A 19285-nucleotide genomic window follows, 5' to 3' on the forward strand; every position below is an offset into this window, starting at 1 on the left:
GTTCATTGTTTCACCTGCCTCCTCTGTCCAACATACACACCATGTACACACACCACACACACACACCACATACACACACACCACACACACACACACCACACACACACCACGTACACACACACCACATACACACATACCACATACACACCACATACACACACACCACATACACACATACCACATACACACACACACCCATACACACATACCACATACACACCACATACACACACACCCCCCACACACCATATACACACACCCCACATACACACACACACACACACACACACACACACACACACCACATACATACATCACATACATACACACCACATACACACACACCACATACACACCACATACACACCACATACATACACACCACATACACACACACACCCACACACCATACACACACACACACCACACACACACACACACACACACACACACACACCACACACACACACACACAACCTCACACATACACCATACCCACACCACATACACACACATACCACACACATAACACATACACACCCACACCACCCACACACCCACCACACACCCATACCACACATCCACCCACTCACACCCACACACAGAGTGCCTTGCCCTGTGAGTCTCCTCTTTCTTCACATAGGAGTTCAGAGAGGGCTGCCCAGGCTGGAACATGGTTGTGTTTGCAGGTGTGCCCAGGCTCTGTTTGCCCCAATATCAGACACCCTAACATCAGTTTCTTCACTGCCTGGGAGAGGGGTATGTCTGGAGGTGGATACAAATTCCGTTTCTATCTCACCTTTCTGCATGGGGGAGAGGGAGGAGGAGGGCACAGAAGCCTTTGAAATGTCTCTTGCTCCCTTCTCTCCCTGCTCACTGTTCTGCACGAAGCATCCACCTTGTTCAAACCAGAAACACTCCCGCAGTGCACCTCTTAGCCACTCCGCAACTTTTTTCTCTTTTATGATATTTTGGGCTTCTGTTGCCCGCCAAGTCGAGGCTTTTTCATAAAAATGACCCCACCTTCCAAGTCAGCCCTGATCTAACCATTCCCCGTTCCTTTTCAAGGGCTGTCCTGGGTGCAGAGGCGTTGCCAATGGGGACCTGCCCACCCGCAGGTGAAGAGGATTTCTACTTGCTTCCTCTTGGATCTCTGCAAAGGTGGTGATGGAAATGCCAAGGAGGAATAAAGCTGGATGCTGCATCTTGAGTACTTTGCCATGTAGCTCATGGGGACGGGCAGTGGATGCCAGGCACGTGGGCAGAGCCAGTGAGGGCAGTGGTCTCTCCAGGACACTTTGAGATCTATCTGAGATCAGAAAGCAAACTGAGATGCTGGGAGGGAAAAGCTTTCAGACCTCTAACCTGGTACAGAGAGGCTCCCTGACTTCCCCTTTCACCGATGTCTTTGGGGCCTGGCACATTGTAGGTGCTTGCAAATATTCATGGACCCGGTGAATTCATGTGTCATCTGGGAGAGGGTATGTATGGATGAAATCTGATGACAGCTCTCTTTTGAACAGAGGGGGAAACAGGAAGCAGCTCCCTTAGAACCACCTGGTTCTCCTCACTCTGAGATCTACCTGTCTTCAGAAATGCTGCTTCAGGTGAAAGCCAACACATGCAAATTGAGCATGACCAGGTCTCCTCCAGACTAGGTCTCCTTAGGGTCTACTCAGGGCATAAGCAATCCATTCTGGATTCTCTACATGTTAAACCACACAACACAAAGACCTGGGACTTCTTGGACCCTGAGGATAGAAAAGGTGATGGAGCGAGCTGATGACCCCAGGCCATTTGCCCCATCTCCTGTGCTCTCTCTCTACCTTTCTCACCAGCTGTCGGAGGATACACACCCCTCACTCCTTCCTGGTAAGTCTATTCTCGAACTCCATGTCTCCCTCGGTAATCTAGCCAAGAGCACAGGTCTGTGTGGGCCTCTAGGGCAGGATGGTGCCTGTGACTCTACAACCCTGAGGGGCCGAGACTGAGAAAGCTTCAGGGTGTCGGCTATACCGCACTCCGTGGACACCCAAAATGGGTCAGATATCAGGAGAGGAGCAGACATCTCAACCGGAGACTCTGGTTGGTGCAACTGAGGCCTCCCTCCTAGGGAAGGCAAACCTGCGTTTTCCCAGCATTCTAAGCCATACACTTATGATAGGCAGTGAGAGGATTTCAGGGTGTCCCCGTACATGTGCCTTGCTGACCTCAGCGGTCAAATGTCTTGGGATTTTCTGTATACCAGGTCAGGGAAGGCAGACAGGGTCACCAGGGAGCCTCAGTAAAGTATGCCAGGCGCTTGGCCCAATGCAGGGACATCTTCAGTTAGCTGAGGAGGCTTCTGTGGCCTGGGCCGTTGGCAGAACCTTGTGGAGAAATGCTGGGGCCTGAGGAGGTGTTCATTCTCAACTCTGTGGGGGCTCTCATCAGAAACAAACAAACAAAAATCTGTTTCTCCCTAACAAGTGCAGTTTGTGGCAAAGTCAGCTGAAAACAGAAAACTTTGGGGTATGAAAGCTATGCTGGGCTGTGGAAAGCACAGGGCTCCCTCCACCCCACCTTCCTGGCTCCTCCTCAACACACCTGGGGGAGGCCTGGCAAGGAGTGAGGATGCTGCCCAGCAAGGTCCTGCCCGCAGGAAAAGCCCAGGCAGCCCCTCGTGCACACTCAGGCTGCAGATCAATACGGATGCAGAGACAGCTTTGCTCCTCCCTGGGCTCCCCCAGCTATTATTCATGCCAAAGGGCCTTGTTTGGATGAAGGGAAGGAGGGGTGGGAATTCGCAGATTCACAGGCCTGTGCTCTGCCTGGAGACGGTCCCGCTCAACTGGATGCCCCCCTTATTTATGTAGCACCAGTAAGGGGATGATTCAGAAGAGGGGACATGCCTCACCCCCTTGTGAGCCTGGAGCCAGCGAGGATGGGGATGGCATAGGTGATGTGAGCAAGGATACCTGTTGTCCCTCCAGTGGCTCTTCTTGAGGGAAGGCATGAGGGCTCAGAGTCACCAGCTCTCTTGCCCTTGTCTGAGATGAACCCACTACCCCAACTCCCGGCTGGGCCTCTCAGTTAACTCTCTAGTCCTTTGATCCAAACCCCTACCCACCTTGTTTTTGCCCCTTGCCTCTGGTAAGCTGGCCTTGTCTGGAATCATAAGGGAGAGGGCTGCCCCAGGCCTCCAGTGGGAAGATGCCCCTGGATGCCTGGGCTCCAAGCGCACACTCATTTCCTGTCTGGGCTGGATGTTCCCAGCCACCCTCGAGCCTCACCTTATCTTGGTGCAGTGCCGATTTGCTTCAGACCTTTATGGATCTGATCACTGAGTCACCCTGGTCCACCGATCACATTGTATGGACAGCTTAGCAGGTTTCACTATGTAGGGCCTGATGCATCCCAGGCAAGAAACACAAACAATAGCATTTAAGCCTTGAGCCAGGTTACAATCAGCAGGTCACAGCATAGGGTGACGTAAGGACAGAGGATAGTTTCCCATCTCAGGCAGTACCTTTCCACTGGGGTGGCTCACCACACCATCTTCCTTCCCACTGGGAAAATGGCTCTAGCATGTCTTCTGCTGAGGCATGGAGGTCCCTGTGTTGTCACATGACTAATGTGGACCAGAGCCAGGAGGCCTTGCAGATCCAGGTATGACCAGTATTTCTACACCCACAGTGATCCAGGGAATCTGAAAGGAGGTCTTATGCTTGCTTGGCCAGCACATGACTCCTTCAGGACCCATCTGTCCTTGGTGAGGGATGCTCAGATCTACAGTATCCAGCAAAGAGTACACTCATGATCTAAGGGGTTGTGGGGGCACTCCATCACAGGATGGAGAAAAGATACTCTTGTCCCTGCCTTTACCAGACTGCCCCAGTCCTGAAGGCTGTAGCTTTCACATTACATAAACTAAATAAACAAATGGTGGACCAGATACAGCAGGGATGTGACAGAGGACTGACTTCTGATTTTGGATGTCCATGATAGGGCTTTGTTCTCTCTGGCCCCTTGAGGTTGTGGCCCATGAGAAAGCTGATCAATTCACCGATGGCAAGCCCCAGAAAGGAAAAGGGTGGAAGGTCAGTCTGTGCACAGGGCAGCTCCTGTCACCCGTTAGGGAAGCTTGGGTTGTAATGAGCTCCGGTTGACTACAGAGGCCAGAGACACCCAGCACACCTTCCTGTACCAGCAATCCAGACTCACACAGCTGACTTTGAGTCTTTCCTGCTTGCCCTCACTGAAGACCAGTTTCTCAACCGCACTCTCAGCTGGAGAGCAAGGCAAGTGGCCCTTGGGCTGGGGACCGAGCACTTCCTTTCAAAGCAGCATGGGCCACAAACTACAGTCCCTGGCTGTGGGACTCTCCAGATAACATTTTGCCACCTCTGTTCCCAAGCAGAGCACCCGAAGAGGCTAATCAGTTCATGGCTAACTGAGGAGGAGATCACCACTGTCCACAATTCTCAGCTATGTAGACAAACTACCATAAATATTTATGATGGAAATTTTTATTATTTAAAAATCCCCCTCTAAATTTCCAGTAAGACCATTGAAGAATGCCCGCCAAACAGGTTGCAAATTAAGAACAATTATTTTTCTCTTTCGCATTTAAATGTAACTTAGAGCTGAAGTCATTGAAAGGGGTTAACATCAACCTTAATTAAATATTAAAGTGTGCCTGTACCTGCTGCTATTGTTGCCCCTTCGAATAAGATATAACCTATTTTTGACAAGTTTTCATCTTTCTCTGTGGAAGACACTACATGAAACCAAATCAGTGGCAAAGAGGAGAGTAATGAATAATCTATTTCATATTCCAACAGTACCAAGGGCTCAGAGTGGAAAAATATTCAGTCAGATGATGGCAAGAGGCTGCTGGGGTACCACATGACACAGCTGATGTTTAAATAATAATAATAAAAAAAGCGATAAACAAATCATTAGCCCTTAACAGTTGTTTAATGCAATTTGTTAATGAACGTAATGGCGGGGACTGATAATGAAAGACAATAAAACCGTCTAAACAGGCGCCAAGTCGCTGGCCATGCACAATTATTTCCTTGTCAAGTTTTTATGATTTAATGAGCCCCTCTGGGACTGACGGCTGTCAGTCAGTCGTGACTTTTTGACACCATTACAACTTCAAATACAGCAGCAGGCAGGCTGTTTTCCTCGGATTTGAAATACTGAAATGATCTGACAGTTTTAAAGAAAGGATGTGCAAAAGAGAGAGAGGGAGAGAGGGAGAGAGAAAGAGAAAGACGGTGGCTCATCTTCCTTTCTCTCCCTCCTCCCTTCTTCCATGAGTTGGTAATCTCTGGATGCTGTTTGGTAATGAAAACCCAATCACGGAGGTCATTATCTGATGAGGTTTTTGGAGCAGGCAGGCTTTTCCCCCTCTTTATTTCTTTACTTAATGATAACCCTCAATGGGCTCGCCCCGCATGGGACGGCCAGAGCCGCACAATTTTGTTCGCCATTAATTTCAGCCTTTGAAGCTCAGGGCTCAGAAGCAGTAGCAAAGCAAACCCCCCACCAAGCTGGTTCCAAAATAAGACAATCCAGCCTGCCTGAAACAGAATAGCAAATGGCCTCACAGCCCAGGCCTGCCCACTGACGTCAGGCCCACTGTATCTGCAGGCATCTGCCTTCAACACGGAACATTTAAAACTCTTTACAACTTAAGAGACTTTAATTAAATTGCTTTTGATTCCAGAGCAGGGTTGCTTCCACTTTATTTATAACCGCCAGAGAAACTGTTTAGTCTGCATGAATTTTATATGGCGAGGATTTTCTCCTCTTCCTCCTCTTCTATGCTGTCATTTTGCCTCCCCTCACCTCCCACACACTTTTAAACAAAGGCTCCCAATTTCACAAATAGTCAACAACCGAAGTCTACATAATAGGAACCTAGAACCTTCCACACATAGACCCCTGCTTCACAGCTGTGCCAAGGGACTGTCAGACCTGTTGCCACCCCTGGTCTGAGTAGGGTTGCCACTCTCAGGGGGATATGATGGAGCTGTTAGAACAAGCATTACAGGTTCACAGATTACCACTCCCTCAGTTGAGCTGGGCCAAGCCTCCCTCCCTTCTCATTTCATAGGTTTCAGCATGAATGCAGGTTTCGGTAAGGTTCTTAAGGGCCAGCAAGTGCCAGTGCTCAGCTTCAGCCTTGTTAGATGGCCTTGGGAAGATGTAGCCTGAGAGGACGGAGGAAGGTGGGAAAGACAGCTCAGGATTCAGGTATACTCTAAGAACCAGTGTTTCGAAGGAGGCCACCAGAGGCCTTGATCTCCTTCACCAGTATCAACACTGCAGACCAAGGTTGTCTCCTTGCTTTTTAATGGTTTCTTTGATACATTTAGGGTGTCCAGAATCCATTTATCAGGATAAAAGGTTCTTGCTGAGCTGGTCACTTCTGTTGACAGGAAAGGCAGCTTCCATCCCATCTCCTCTGCTGTAACTACTTTGTTCGGCCTCATCACTACACCACACTTCTGGCACAGAGACTATACCTTTATTTACACAATAATAACTGATTCATCTGAACACATATAGGCCCTGCCTGTTTCCATGAGCACAAGTCCTCTGGTGAATTTTGTATTTCTTCTCTACTCTGTAGTAGAGAAGTGTGTGTGTGTGTGTGTGTGTGTGTGTGTGTGTGCGCGTGTGTGCATGTGTGTTAGGAGTTCAGCAGCATGATCTTACTCCATGAGCACAAGTGGTTAGCATTTTTTATGAAGAGAACAGGTTGGCTTTTCAATGATTCAAAGCTGTCAATTATATTAAAAAGATATTGTGCAGCCCTTTAAGGGCCTACGAAGTCTTAAGAAGAACACATTTGCTTCATGACTAGAGGGGAAATGACCTCAGCTTGGGAACTTTTAAGCCTGATCACAAATGGACTAATTTTGAACACAATTCCCAGTTATCCCAGACAGAAGGATAGGGAAGAAAATCATGAGGTGTGCTAGAGAGTTGAAGCACGAAGAACCAAGGCAGGCTTTGCTAACCGGCTGTCACTAAAAATGCAAGTGGTTCTTTCGTGGAGGTCTGCAAATCCTCATTCTTTGAAAGAGGCCAGTGGACACTTCCCATGGAGGGCTTCTGTTTGTTGTTTAGTCTTTTCCTAGTGGACCCACCCAATTTTAACCACCACACTGCACAGTTCACACCAGCAGAGGAACACTCCCGGGCTCCTTGAAAGACTTGTGTTATTTTCTGTACCGGAAGGGATGTGGTGAGAAGCTTCTCAGAGCTTCTGCGTATGTGAGGGCTGCTGTTTACTGAGCTCACATTAAAACTGAGAAGAAAACAGGACGGGAAGATGGCCACAGGTAAATACTCTGCCAATTCTCATACTACCGGCAAGTTCTGGGCAGAGTGGCATTTGGGGGAGGCAAGGGAACATTTCTTGTTGCCAGTAACCAAAGTTGAGAAAAGTGGGCATTGAGCAGTTTCAGAAAAAAGAAGGAAAAAAAAAAACTCTTGGGAAGAATGCACACAATGTGTGCAATAAAAAGTCAGGAAAAGGCTAAGTCAGCTCTCTGCCCAAGCAACAGTAACTCTGCTCCTTCTCCGTAAAGCTGCAGGAGGATGGGGTTCACCATGCTGGGAAAGGATACGCTGACGATAGCTGCTCACTTGCTCTGGGCTCTGATTTTTCTGGCATTTTATTCACGGACAGGGCAGAAAAACTGTTTGGTAAAGAGAGGTACGTGATACACAGAAGCTCCTGTGTCGAGTCATCATGGCCTCTCTCAAACCGTGACCCCAGGCATGCCCACAAGGCAAGGAAGAATGTTACCAAAGCTATTTTGGACAGCAGATGAAGTTACCTAAAGGCAAATAAGCATTCACCTTTACCTATAAAAAACAAGAAATCTGGGCAAAGACCAACCTCAGAAAGGAAACCAACCCACATGCAGACAGGAATAGAAAATGCTTTAACTCTCTGCACTCGAGCTCAACAGTGGTAAGGGAGAAAGAGAGGGTCACTCGGGGCCTGTCAGCACGAAAGAATGATTCATGTGACCATTTTGTCTTAATTACTCAGAACAAGCCAAGATCACTGTTTATCAAGGGAGAGCAGATGCATCAGTGTCCTCTGACAAAAAAAGTGATGGCCGTCAGGATGGTGATGACCACGATGATCCCCAGGATGACGAGCAGGATGCGGTTTTGGATGATTCTGTGGGAGACAGAAGAACAACGAATATGGATGAATGAATGGTATTCTGTCAAGCACTGCCCAAGCCAAGCTGGCTAAAAAAACCACAGTGTGGCAGGTAGAGTGCGCACCTGCACGCATGCTCGTGGGCATACATGATCGCGCGCGCGTGCGCGCGCGCGCGCGCACACACACACACACACACACACACACAGAGAGAGAGAGAGAGAGAGAGAGTGCTTCCAGTTCTATGAACAGCTCCATGGTGCTTGCACTCAGAGAATGCTAAGGGGACTCAAGCTTTCCAGGACTTGGGTATCATGTATCCTCCTTAAATGATCAAGGATGCTATGTGAGCATCTCTTTTTAATTTAGAACGTGAAACAAGCCTTACTTCTTTTCCCCCCAGTGTTTCCCATGAAAGGAGAAGACTCCAAGGAAACATGTGTGAGGTACTTACCTGAACAAAAATACCCCAGGAAAAGCGAGAGAGACTTAGCAGGGAGAGGGCAGGATTAAGAAGCAAGTGTCAAACTTGCGGCTCAGGTTATGAGGCCATCACCTGTCAGCGCGACTCATGGCTTCGTCAAGCTAGGAGGAAATGTTACATATACTCCCCGGTGCAAAAATGATAAAAATGAGAGCTAACAGAACGTCCTCCAGGTGCCTGGCAAGTGGCTGTGGGTAGGCCCTCTAGGGGCTGCTGGTCCCTCCGTCCAGCCCTGCAGATGCTGACCTCAGAAAGACAAGCAGAGGAGACACGCTCTGGATGCCTGCAGCGCGCTTCCGCTGAAGTGATTTCATAATTTGTTACCTCATTTGGAGAAAAGAGGTCGCACACCACAATGCTTTGTTGAGTCTTTCAAAGGGAGCCTGGGTCAAACAGCCTCGCCCACGCTCGCTGCTCTTAACAGAGCTCACGGAAATAGAAACCCGAAGAGGCTGCCCGTCTAGCCGGCTGCCCACCGGGCTTCAGGCCTGCAGCAACTCCATCCCACCTACCCAGAGGCACACGCAGAGTTCCGTGTCCTCCTATGCACACAGGACCCTGGACAGGGTCTTCCACGGGGAGGGGCGCGTGGGGCTGAGTCCGGCCTCCACTTGAGCTTTCTTAGAGAAACCTTTCCAGGGTCCCTGTGGCTGGAACGTAGGATGACATCAGGTTGCTGTTTTGGTGGGATCCTTCCCTCCCACCCTTCCTTCTTCACGGGTGGATGGATACTATCCCATTAGACTGGTCCATTCCCCTGTGGCCCCTAACAGGACGGGTTCCCTCTCTTCCTGACAGGTTACAAAATGATCGCCATTTGCTGACACGTCTTCCGCAAAACTGCTTGAGTAACCATGTCCGCTCCTCCTGCAGGAGATGAATGGTGTGCTCTGTCCTCATTTATCACAGGAGGCTCCGTGAAGAGCTGTCTTGTTTATTTCTTCTGGTCCCACTAGAAAGCCTGTGCCAGACATTAATTCTTCTGTGATGACAGCTAATTCAGACTTAACAGGCCATATTTACCCAGGAGGCAGGAAGGAGTCTCCGTCCCACTCAGTAAATAAATAAGGATAGGATTCTAGTTTCTTAAAGTGAAGCTAATTAGGAGCGCTGGCTGGACCCACTTAGTTGGTTTTTCTCCTTTTCTCTGGAAGGGAGGCCAGTCTTCAGAATGGACCCCTCAGCTCCCATTTGCTGAGGTCACTGTTCAAACCTCTGTTTACCACAGCCACCCATATCTGATTACGAAAGAAATCAGTAAAACCGAGGCTCAGCAGTCAAGCAGATTCAAGTGAGAAACTTTCAAAGTTCTTCCCTGGGTAACCTGTCATAGTGTGACTCTTAGTGTGGTAGTATGGTGACACCCATCTTATTTGTGTGATGAGGGCCCCAAGTGTGCAGGATGGTCAACTATAGGTGCTACTAGTTTAGTCTGGAATGTGGTAATAAAAAAGCACACAGGAGTCCCCCAATCCTAACTTCTCTTTAGGGCACTGGCAGCCCTGTTGCCCTGCCGCCGCTACTCTGAAGGATTTGTTTGTAGCGAACACGTAGAATTCATCTCTAAAGCTTGCACATTGTGCTTTAGGAGTAGGGCAGAGGCTTAGGACTGTGAAGACAGCACGGCCCCTGCTCAGTGCTGTCACCCCCTCCTCGGAAGAATACAGAAGAGACCTGGGCAAATTCCCTCGGCAGGAAAATGTTAGGGTAGAAAAAGATGGAGGTCAAAGTTGGAATGAGCTGCGACCGAGGGAGCTACATGCTACAGTGCCTTCACAGAGCGGCCCTGGCTCTTCTCTCAGAAGGTAGAGGAGTGACTGGCCACTCAGGCTCCTGGGCGTGCGCGGGTGGAAGACACTGGTGCTAATACAGAGGAGGTTGCCAGGCATTTGAGATGAAGGGCAGAGGGCAGGAGGGATTAGAACACAGGGGGCGCACGTAACCCCGACCGGCCAGACTGTCAGCCTAGCTTTGGATTGGGAAGTGCTTCAGCAAACAGGTCTCTCTAGGGACAGAAAATGACCCACCTGAGTGGACAGGACTGATCCAGAAGGGGAGCAGTGTCGGACCCTAGCTGCGAGGAAACTTGGGGAACAGTCACTGGCCATTGCTGCTGGCCAATCCCGATTACTCTGGGCAGCAGAACAAAATGCAGACTTGTAGAGTTAGGAGCAATCAGAAAAGCCAGCCAGGTCAAGGAGCTCTGCTAGCAAGCCAGAAAAGAACTTTGGGGTAGCCCCAAGTAACTTGTTGTTAACGCTGGGTAAGGGGCCTTGATGTTTCACCAGGCCAGCAGCAAGCAGTCTTAATGTCCCTCTTGAAAATGCAAAGTGTGTTTACCCAGTAAATAATTTAAGAAAGAGTATACACTTGAAAGAAGACGTCCACTGAACCAGCCGGGCTAAATCGCCTCCAGGCAGAAACCTGTGCATCTGCATGCTACATTCTACCAAGTGAGCGCACTGTGGCTTTAAAAGAATGCAGAGGCAAATTAAAAGGAATGTGGGCCTGAAACATCAAAAATTCTCCAAGTTTACATTATGAATCACAGTGCTGTTGATATAAGATGAATTAACCATTTACTTTGAGGTTAAACTCACACAGTATTATTGAAAATACTGATCCTTATGCGGAACCCGGGGAGCCGTTAATCTTCCATTGCCAGTCTCCTCCCCTTCTGGAAACAGCCCCTGTGTGTGGCATGCAGAAGCAGAATCTCAGAAGGCTGGCTCACATGAAGGAGGCGGGTGGCTCCCTGATCTCCAGCGTGAGGGGCACTCTTCAGGGTGCACGAGAAGTCCAGCGCTCACCACCCTGACCTGGTCTTTGGTGTTGTGCACTGGTGAGCAGCTGAATTTCGGTGTCTCATCCTCTATCGGGACCATTCCAGAGACCACAGTGACAAGATGCAGGACCTGTACCCTAGGGCTACCACCTGGAGGGTCACTGCCTCATGGCCTCTCCTGGGTCCACAGGAGACCTGTTCAAAGTTGATAGGTCTGCAGATTGTTTATTGCTGCAGCGTAACTACCACCCCTCTCAGGCAAGTGGAGGGGACACCTAGGTGCAGTGAAACTTGGGGTGCACATGGCCCAGCAGCTATGGTCTGATGAGGGCTCGTAACTCCTTCCTTGATGGTTAGCTTTTGTCTCTTTATCTTTAAACATTGGTTTTTAAATACAGATGTTAAACCTACATTCGTTTACTTACTTGTGTGGACACCACAGTGTCCGCGTGGAGGTCGGAGGGCAGCCTTGAGGACACGGTTCTTTCCTTTCACTATGTACAGCCTTTAACCAAACTCAATTTAGCAGGGCTGGCAGCGGGCATGTTCACCTGCCCAGTCACCTTGCCAGCCCCAAACTGGGCTCCTTTTACATCCAGCTGGTCACAAGTCCTCTCATGGAAGATCCAGGAGCTTCTCCAATGGAGGTTGCTGCACGCTCATTGGGAAAGGGTGTCCATGAGCTCTTGGCAAGCTATCCAAGCCATTCGGCATCCTGACAGGCACAGGGAAGGGCTGGCTGCAGCATCCTATGTCACCCCTGGCTCCAAAGATGGAGGTGTGACCTAAGAAAGGACAGCCAGTGTGCTCACCCCATTTCCTTAGCTACAGTGACGTAAGCCAGCCTAGCAGCCATTTTCTTTTCATGAGGAAGTCAGCCTAAGAAACAAGCGTGCCCATGGAAGGACAGACAACCAGCACCTTACCCTGAAGGCATGATAAACTGTAGCAAGCTACCCTTCCTTTGAACTCTGATTAATCCGAGAAAACAAATTAACTTCAGTTTTCCAAGACTATTTGATTTGGGTCTTCTGTTATTTGTAACCAAAAAGTACTTCCGGTTGAGTCACTAAGCTTCCTCTCTGAGTCTTTGATCTATGGCTCCTCTAATAAGGGCTTCCGGACTGTGCCATCTCAAGCTTGGATTTCCCTGTGCTTTGCTTCCCACTATGCTAACCACACAGGTGTCTGATTTTCAGTTTCTGTGAAGGTTTCTCTGGTAGAAAGTGGCCCTTCCACAGCCTGAATCTCTTTTATCTTTTGTATTTTTCTGACACAGAGCTTGGTAGAGATGTTAAAAAAAAAAAAAAAAAAAAAAAAAAAAAAAAAAAAAAAAGCTGTGTGGCGATGTAGGCATTCAAAGTTCCAGCTACTTGGGAATCTGAGGCAGGGGGTCAGGGTCACGTGAGCCAAAGAGCCTGAGAACTGAGGTCACCTAGGAGACAGACTGTGACCTTGCAGGGGTTCTTGCACACAAACACAGTGTAGGGCTTAGCTACTGCCCACTGTCCAGAAAGGGTGACTGCAGGGCCCTCATTTGTATAAAAGGGTTGGCTTCATCTTGGCTCATAGGCAAGTCCTACCAGTTAAAACTCAATTTCTTGCACAAACCACAAAGTCTGCTGGGAATTTCCCTAGAGAACCAAGAGAAAAGTCTAGTCCCTCTCTTCTGGGCCTGATTGCAGAGACGATGGTGGTCTAGAGCCACTGAAGATGATTCTAACGATGGAGAGATGATGGAGATGCTAGGGAGAGGCTTCTCCTGGCAGTGGGCCACAGAGTCAGGGGACATAGAGAAAGAAATGAGGACACTGTGTCAATCCTGGGTCTGTCTGTGAGCCCCACACCTGAAGGGTCACATTTAAACTTATCAGGTATAGACAAGCCCTTTAGATGTAGGCAGTTTAGTTGGAATTTTCTACTTCAACCGTACTGGATTGGACAGTGTCCCCAAGGCTCCACAGTCAGCCCACCTGAGAGCCCACAAGGTAACCACATTTGGAAGAAAGTCTTCATGAAGAATCTTGAAAAGACATAATCTGGATTTAAGGTGACCATGTGTCGTTGTATAAAGAGTAGCCAGGGGGACAGGAGCTTATAAGGCCATGGAAGAGTAGACAGAAACTGGAGCTATGCTACCACAAGCTGAGGAGTGACACCAGAAACCAGAAGAGCCAAGGAAGGCTTGACTCTTTGAAGAGAGCATGGGCCAGTCAATTTCTTGGTTTCAGTCTTCAGGACTTTGAAACTGTGCAAGAAACCATTTCTGATGCTTGAAGTCCTATAGTTTAGGGCCAGCGTTAGAGAGCAAATACTGAATCTTGGCCAGAGACTGCCATGGTTGTTCTGAGCATCACGATGGTTTTCCACGGCGCTGCTCCATTCACAGTGCTACCCTGCACCCTACAGTGGATTTATCTCACGCCTCCCCTAAAGGACAATGCCTCAGTCCTGAGCTCACTCTCTGGAAGCTTTGTGTGCGTGAGTTCCCAGGAACTTCGGGAACTGTGCATCCTTCCATCCTGAGTGAGAGTTTCTCCTCATGAGCAGAGTGAGCAGCTCCTCAAAGGCAGAGAGAGGTGGGAGCTGTGGGGGAATGTTCTAGAACCTGTCTCATACCACCCACTACTGGGCTCAGATGCCTGGCACGGTTAACCTGGACCGTGAGCCAGCAGCAGCAGCAGCTAATACTTCATGATTGCTGACTTCCATTTTGGTACAGCCCATGACCCGGGAGAGGGGCACAAGAGGGATGAGTTCTGACAGATGGAGGCATAAGCAAGCTCTCTAGCAAGGAATCCAAGAACCAGGACCTCAGACCTGAGAGCCTTTGCACAACTCGGCTCAGATCCCACTCCCAGATTCTCCTTAGCTTAACAGGAACCTGCAGGCTTGTTCTGTAAAGGGTCAGATAGTAATCATAGTCATCCAGCAGAGCTGTCATAAGGAGGAATGCCTCAGACTGGTTGGATTAAGCAATGGAAATTTTTGCAGCTCTGGAGGTCAGAAACCCAGAGTCAAGGTACCGTAGTGCACGCTCCTGGGGGCTGCCAGGGAGACCGTCCAAGCTGCCCTCTTGTCTTCTGGTGGTTAGCCAGGGATTTTTGAGGTTCCCTGGTTTATAGCTATGTCCTCCACTGCCCATACGCCTCAAGTGGTGTTTCTGTGTACACACCCACAGTCATTGTTTAGCTTTTACAAGGACACCAGTCATTCTGGATTAGGGGACATCCTGTTCGCATACAGCCTCATCTTAGCAAATGTCACAAGGAAGATTCAAGGAAGGTCACACACACTTCCATGTGTGAACTGAGGGGTTAGAAAGACCCTCTCAGCCATGTAGGTAACAGAGTCTCTCTTGGCAAAGATCCAACTTTGCTCCTGCAGAGAGTAGTCACAGCATAAATGAATGGGCTAGGACATGATAGAACTTTAGGAATATGTAAAACCAAAAGTCAATCTTTTGAATTTTTCCATTATATAAAACTGTAAAACCATTTCAGCCTGTGGGGCATAGAGAAATAGGCAGCGGGCTGGATGTGCTCACCCCTGTCTCAAAGCTATGAGCTATGGGACATGGCCCCTCTTAGCTAGGGGAAAGAGTCATGTGTGGACATCACAGAAGCCACCCAGAAAGCTACAGCAAGTGTGATCAAATACCTGAAGACTGTATGAATGTCTGAAGAGGGGAAACCAGACTCTTTACTGCATGTGAGCTTTGGGCGCCACAATTAGCCATCAGTGCTGGAGAGCTGCCAGCAAAGACGGTGATTAGAGCTCTGCCAAGGCCTGGGCCATTTGTCATGTGCCCGCAATCCTGGTTTTGTCTGGAGTGACCTGGAGCAAGCTACTCCATGACACTTGAGCTTCAGTTCCTTCCCAAACAATGTCAATCAACCTATCAGCCATGCAGGAATAAGAGGACCAGCTCATTGAAGATTCTAAAGCACGTTGAGAGGCAAAGCCCTTTAATTGTATGTAGCTGGCAAATAATTTTGGAAAAGGAGATGCCATTTTGGGGCAAATGAGAGGTTCCAGTTACCAGAGATTGGAAAGCTGCCTGGGAACTTCTGGAGGCTGGTGGGGAGACACAGACAGGTGAGGAAGCTGTTTCCTGCTTAGCTTGCAGGGCTGTGGTCCTCATGGGTTGCTATCTACTAGGCCCTTCTATTGACAGTCACCCCGGGCAGGGTTGAGCCTTGTCTCCAAGGTGGAAACATCAACATCAAAGGGGAAAGGGGGCTTACCATTGGTCGGCCCAGGATCTCTCTCCAGCCCGGGAAAGCAGCCAACAAGTACCTGTCAGATACTGAGAGGTCCGAGGGGTTGGATTGGTGATGTGTAACTACATTGAGCTCTACACTGCCAAGTGTGCTCCTCAGACGGCAGCCAGCAGCCTGGGTGCCACAGCCACTGCCATTCTCATATGCATTTGGTGACAGCAGGAGGCCCGGTGAGCAGCTTTGCTGGCTACCGATTTCATGTAGGATCAAGGAAGTTTGCTTCCATCAAAGGATTTGGACAGTTTTAAAGAGAATTCCATAATGTTGCTCCAGAAATGTGAGGTGTGTGCAGTCCCTTCCGGGCTTGCAGACTGCTGGAGCTGCCAGAGGTCTCTGGACCTAGGCCTAGAGTCGTGATTTTAGAGGAGAGAACTGTGAAGCCCCCGAGAGCTCTAAGGATATGTCCCAGGCACACTCTTGTCTCATGGGGACACTCCTCCTCGGAGTGGCTGGTGCTACTCACCCTGTGTATTGGTAACTTGTGGTTCTAGAGGGTGGAGTCTGGGGCAGAACAGAGGGAGGGATTGTGGTGGCTGGACTAGCAGCCAAGAGCTCACACTAAGAACCAGAGAACTGGGAACAGTCAAAGGTGCTGAAACCTCCAAGCCCACCCCCAATCATATACGTCCCCTAAGACTACATGAGAGATCTGTAAACAGCGCTACCAACCACCACATGCACATGAACGGAAATGGTGCCCTGAAGATCATCAACTGTCCCCATCTCTTACTGAATCTGGTCTCTCCCCATCTCCACACAGTATGAAGAAGGCCATGGGGTGATTACAAACGGTGGTCCCAAAATCCAGGCTGAGGCTAAGAGAGAAAACCATAGGAAGGCAAAAGGTGCCTTTTCATGAAACATGGAAGGTTAATTTGTGAGGCACCCTGTCTCTGAGATAGATCCTCGCTGCAGATTAGGCTGGTCTTGAACTCCCAGAGCTCTGCTTGCCTCTGTCCCCACAAGGATTGGAATTAAAGGTATTCATCACCACACCAGGCAGTCTTATGCTTTTTTTCAATCTGGTCTTCCCCTTGGTTCTTTAAAGTAAGAGGCCTGAGGTCTCCGCCTTTCTCCGATATTACGTAACATGCTTAGAGCTGCCAGAGGCTTTCCAGAGTTTGGAATATTTATACAGATCTTACCAGCCGAATATCTTTAGTATAAAAATCCAAAATATTCCAAATTCCAAACTTTTCTGAGCACTGACATTCAAGTATCAGATAGAAGATTTTGGAAGATAGACCCTCAGCCTATAATACACGTAGTGTGTCTATTACCAGAGTTAACCAGCTCTTTCCTTAGTGTCTAAGGTAAATATGCAGTAAATTAAGATGACAACTAGTGACCTGTGTTTACTACGTCTCGTTCTTTTCTTATTTTTTTGCTTTAATTTTCCACTCACCAGAGCACTGTTTTTATTAAGGACTGTCATCTATTCCAGGCGCAAACATGGTCACCTGAGCAGTGTGGAGACGCTGTCAGCTTTCCTGTGGAGCAGTTCACTAACATCACAAAGGGTCTGCTATAGGCCTTGTACCACATACTTTTTAAAAATTACTTCTTCCTGACTGTTGTAGGTGAGCAGCCACGTCATGGGAAGGCTTCAGGTCTGTGAAGATGTAATTGGTGTTAGGAGAGAGCAGCTTGCAGAACAGGTTGGCCTCACTTGGGACCTTAGGCAAGGATGGAAGGGCTGCTGAAAGGGAAGTGTCCTCACGGAAGCCACCTGATTGGAGATGTTGATTGCATTCATGATGCCATCTTATCTTCCTGATGACTCTCATTCATTCAAACTCCCACTGTATGGCTCAGGCCCACCTGGGGAGAAGGTGACACTCTTGGGGTGGCTCTGGCAAGGCTGTCAGCCTTAAACAGACTGTCAATTGTGTGAGCTCCTCCACATACAGGATGGGTGCTTCGCAGCCCTTTAGCTCCCTGTGAGTACCCTGCCAGGGAGTGCTTGAGTGGTGTCTCATCCACACTTAGTCCTTGAGAAGCAACCGTCTAATCTTCCCAGCAAGCCTCAGCTTCTAGCTCCAGGGTCCCCAGACTCCTCAGACTTCAGAGAAGTTGTGACTAAATCTGTCTGGAGGTTAAGCATTACCCCCATTCTAGGTTCCAGATTACCTAAGGTATAAAATCTCACAGGTTTTAAATATTGGCAACTAAGTCAATGCTTTCTTACACTGAGTTGCCAAACAAGGCCCATGTGAATGGCAGACAGAGAGTTTGGGGCTTGTTTGAAACTCCTAATTATGATGGAGAACAACTTGGAGTGAAGGCAGGCTATGCAACAGTCTGGCCTTTCTCCCTTGGAGACTGGAAGTCCAGCCCCCTGACCCTGTGGCTCTCAGAAGCCAGAGGGTCAGCCTGAAGGCAAGCATCAATAACCTGGCCTTGCACGGAAAGTATCTAAACTTAGCCCATAACCAGTTTTTATCTACCATGCCAAAGGCCAGGCGAGGTCGACGGTGCTCACAAGTCATCCTGTACATTCTCTGTAGGAACTCCCAGGGTCAGGGAAGCACAGGCAGAGGTCAGGTCCAGACTGCTTATCTGCAGCCCCTTGACCTTCATGGTCTTGGCCTGGAGAAATCCAGTAGCCGATGGCCCAATACTGTCTATGAAATGTGTTCAGAAGGGGTCTCTACTGGCACTGGATGGCAAACCAAGTTTGCAGGATTGCCTCTACCCAGTCTTTTGAGAATTCCATGCCTGCTTCTCCATCTCTAAAGTACAGAGAATGAAGAGATCTGGGTGCCCTTGAGGACTAGCACCTGAGACCCAGAGACCAAGGTTTGATACAACTGAAGAACCGAGCGGAGAAGCCTTATGGCTTCTACACTCTGGGGTCCCCTATAAGTGGGAACATCATTGATCATCAGAAGGACCTTTTGTGGGGCTGAGTTGAAGGCAGACTGCTATCTGACAAAGCCAACCTTTTATTCTTTGGGGACTCTGCCCTCCAGCACACTAGCCTTCATTCTCACAATGGAGGGTGGAATCTGAGCCCCGATTGGCTAACAGATGACAAGGTGGACTCCAATAAGCACTGGCAGACCTGTCAAAGGTCCAGCTGACAAAGGGCTTGCTGAGAAGCTTGAGGACTGGGGGGGTGGGGGGTGGGGTGAGGACTGGATGGGTGTGTGTGGGGGGTAGGCAACCGTCTTTCCCCTCTCCTTGGGAGCAGCCAGTTCTGGGTGTGCACATCAGCACTTGCTTGACACATGAACTGTCATTTGATCTGGTCCACAGAAGAGCCGGGAGCAGTAAGAAGCTGTCCAGTGGGACCCACTGTGTCTCATGGGTCTCAGCATGTATCCTGTGGTAAAGACTCATGGGAAATTCTTCTCTCTAGTTGTGGTAGAATAAAGATCTGAGCTTTATCTTATAGAGATGAACCCACCTGTGTCTGAGGCAGCTGCCAGCTGCCTGGGGATAAACTAGTGGTCCATTACTCAGACGTGCACAGAGTAGGCAGTGCCTCAGTCCTGGCTTCCTTTTCTATATCCACGATTTCATCAAGTTGTCTACATTTAGGCAAATGGCTA

At 49.0% G+C, this 19285-nt stretch overlaps 1 protein-coding gene across 2 annotated transcripts in view; it reads right to left on the reverse strand.

Moving 5' to 3' along the window:
• Nucleotides 1-4528: 4528 nt before the first annotated feature.
• The window catches only part of VTI1A (vesicle transport through interaction with t-SNAREs 1A), a 282397-nt gene continuing 267640 nt past the window's right edge, over nt 4529-19285 (reverse strand). For both annotated transcript variants that reach the window (XM_080913583.1, XM_080913582.1), the window contains one exon: nt 4529-8194. In XM_080913583.1, coding sequence (XP_080769709.1) covers nt 8101-8194 — 94 coding nt within the window. In that variant the 3' untranslated portion in view covers nt 4529-8100. The remainder of the gene's footprint in view (nt 8195-19285) is intronic.

The sequence above is a fragment of the Micromys minutus genome, assembly GCF_963924665.1.
Source record: "Micromys minutus genome assembly, chromosome: 2".
Taxonomy (NCBI): Eukaryota; Metazoa; Chordata; class Mammalia; order Rodentia; family Muridae; genus Micromys; species Micromys minutus.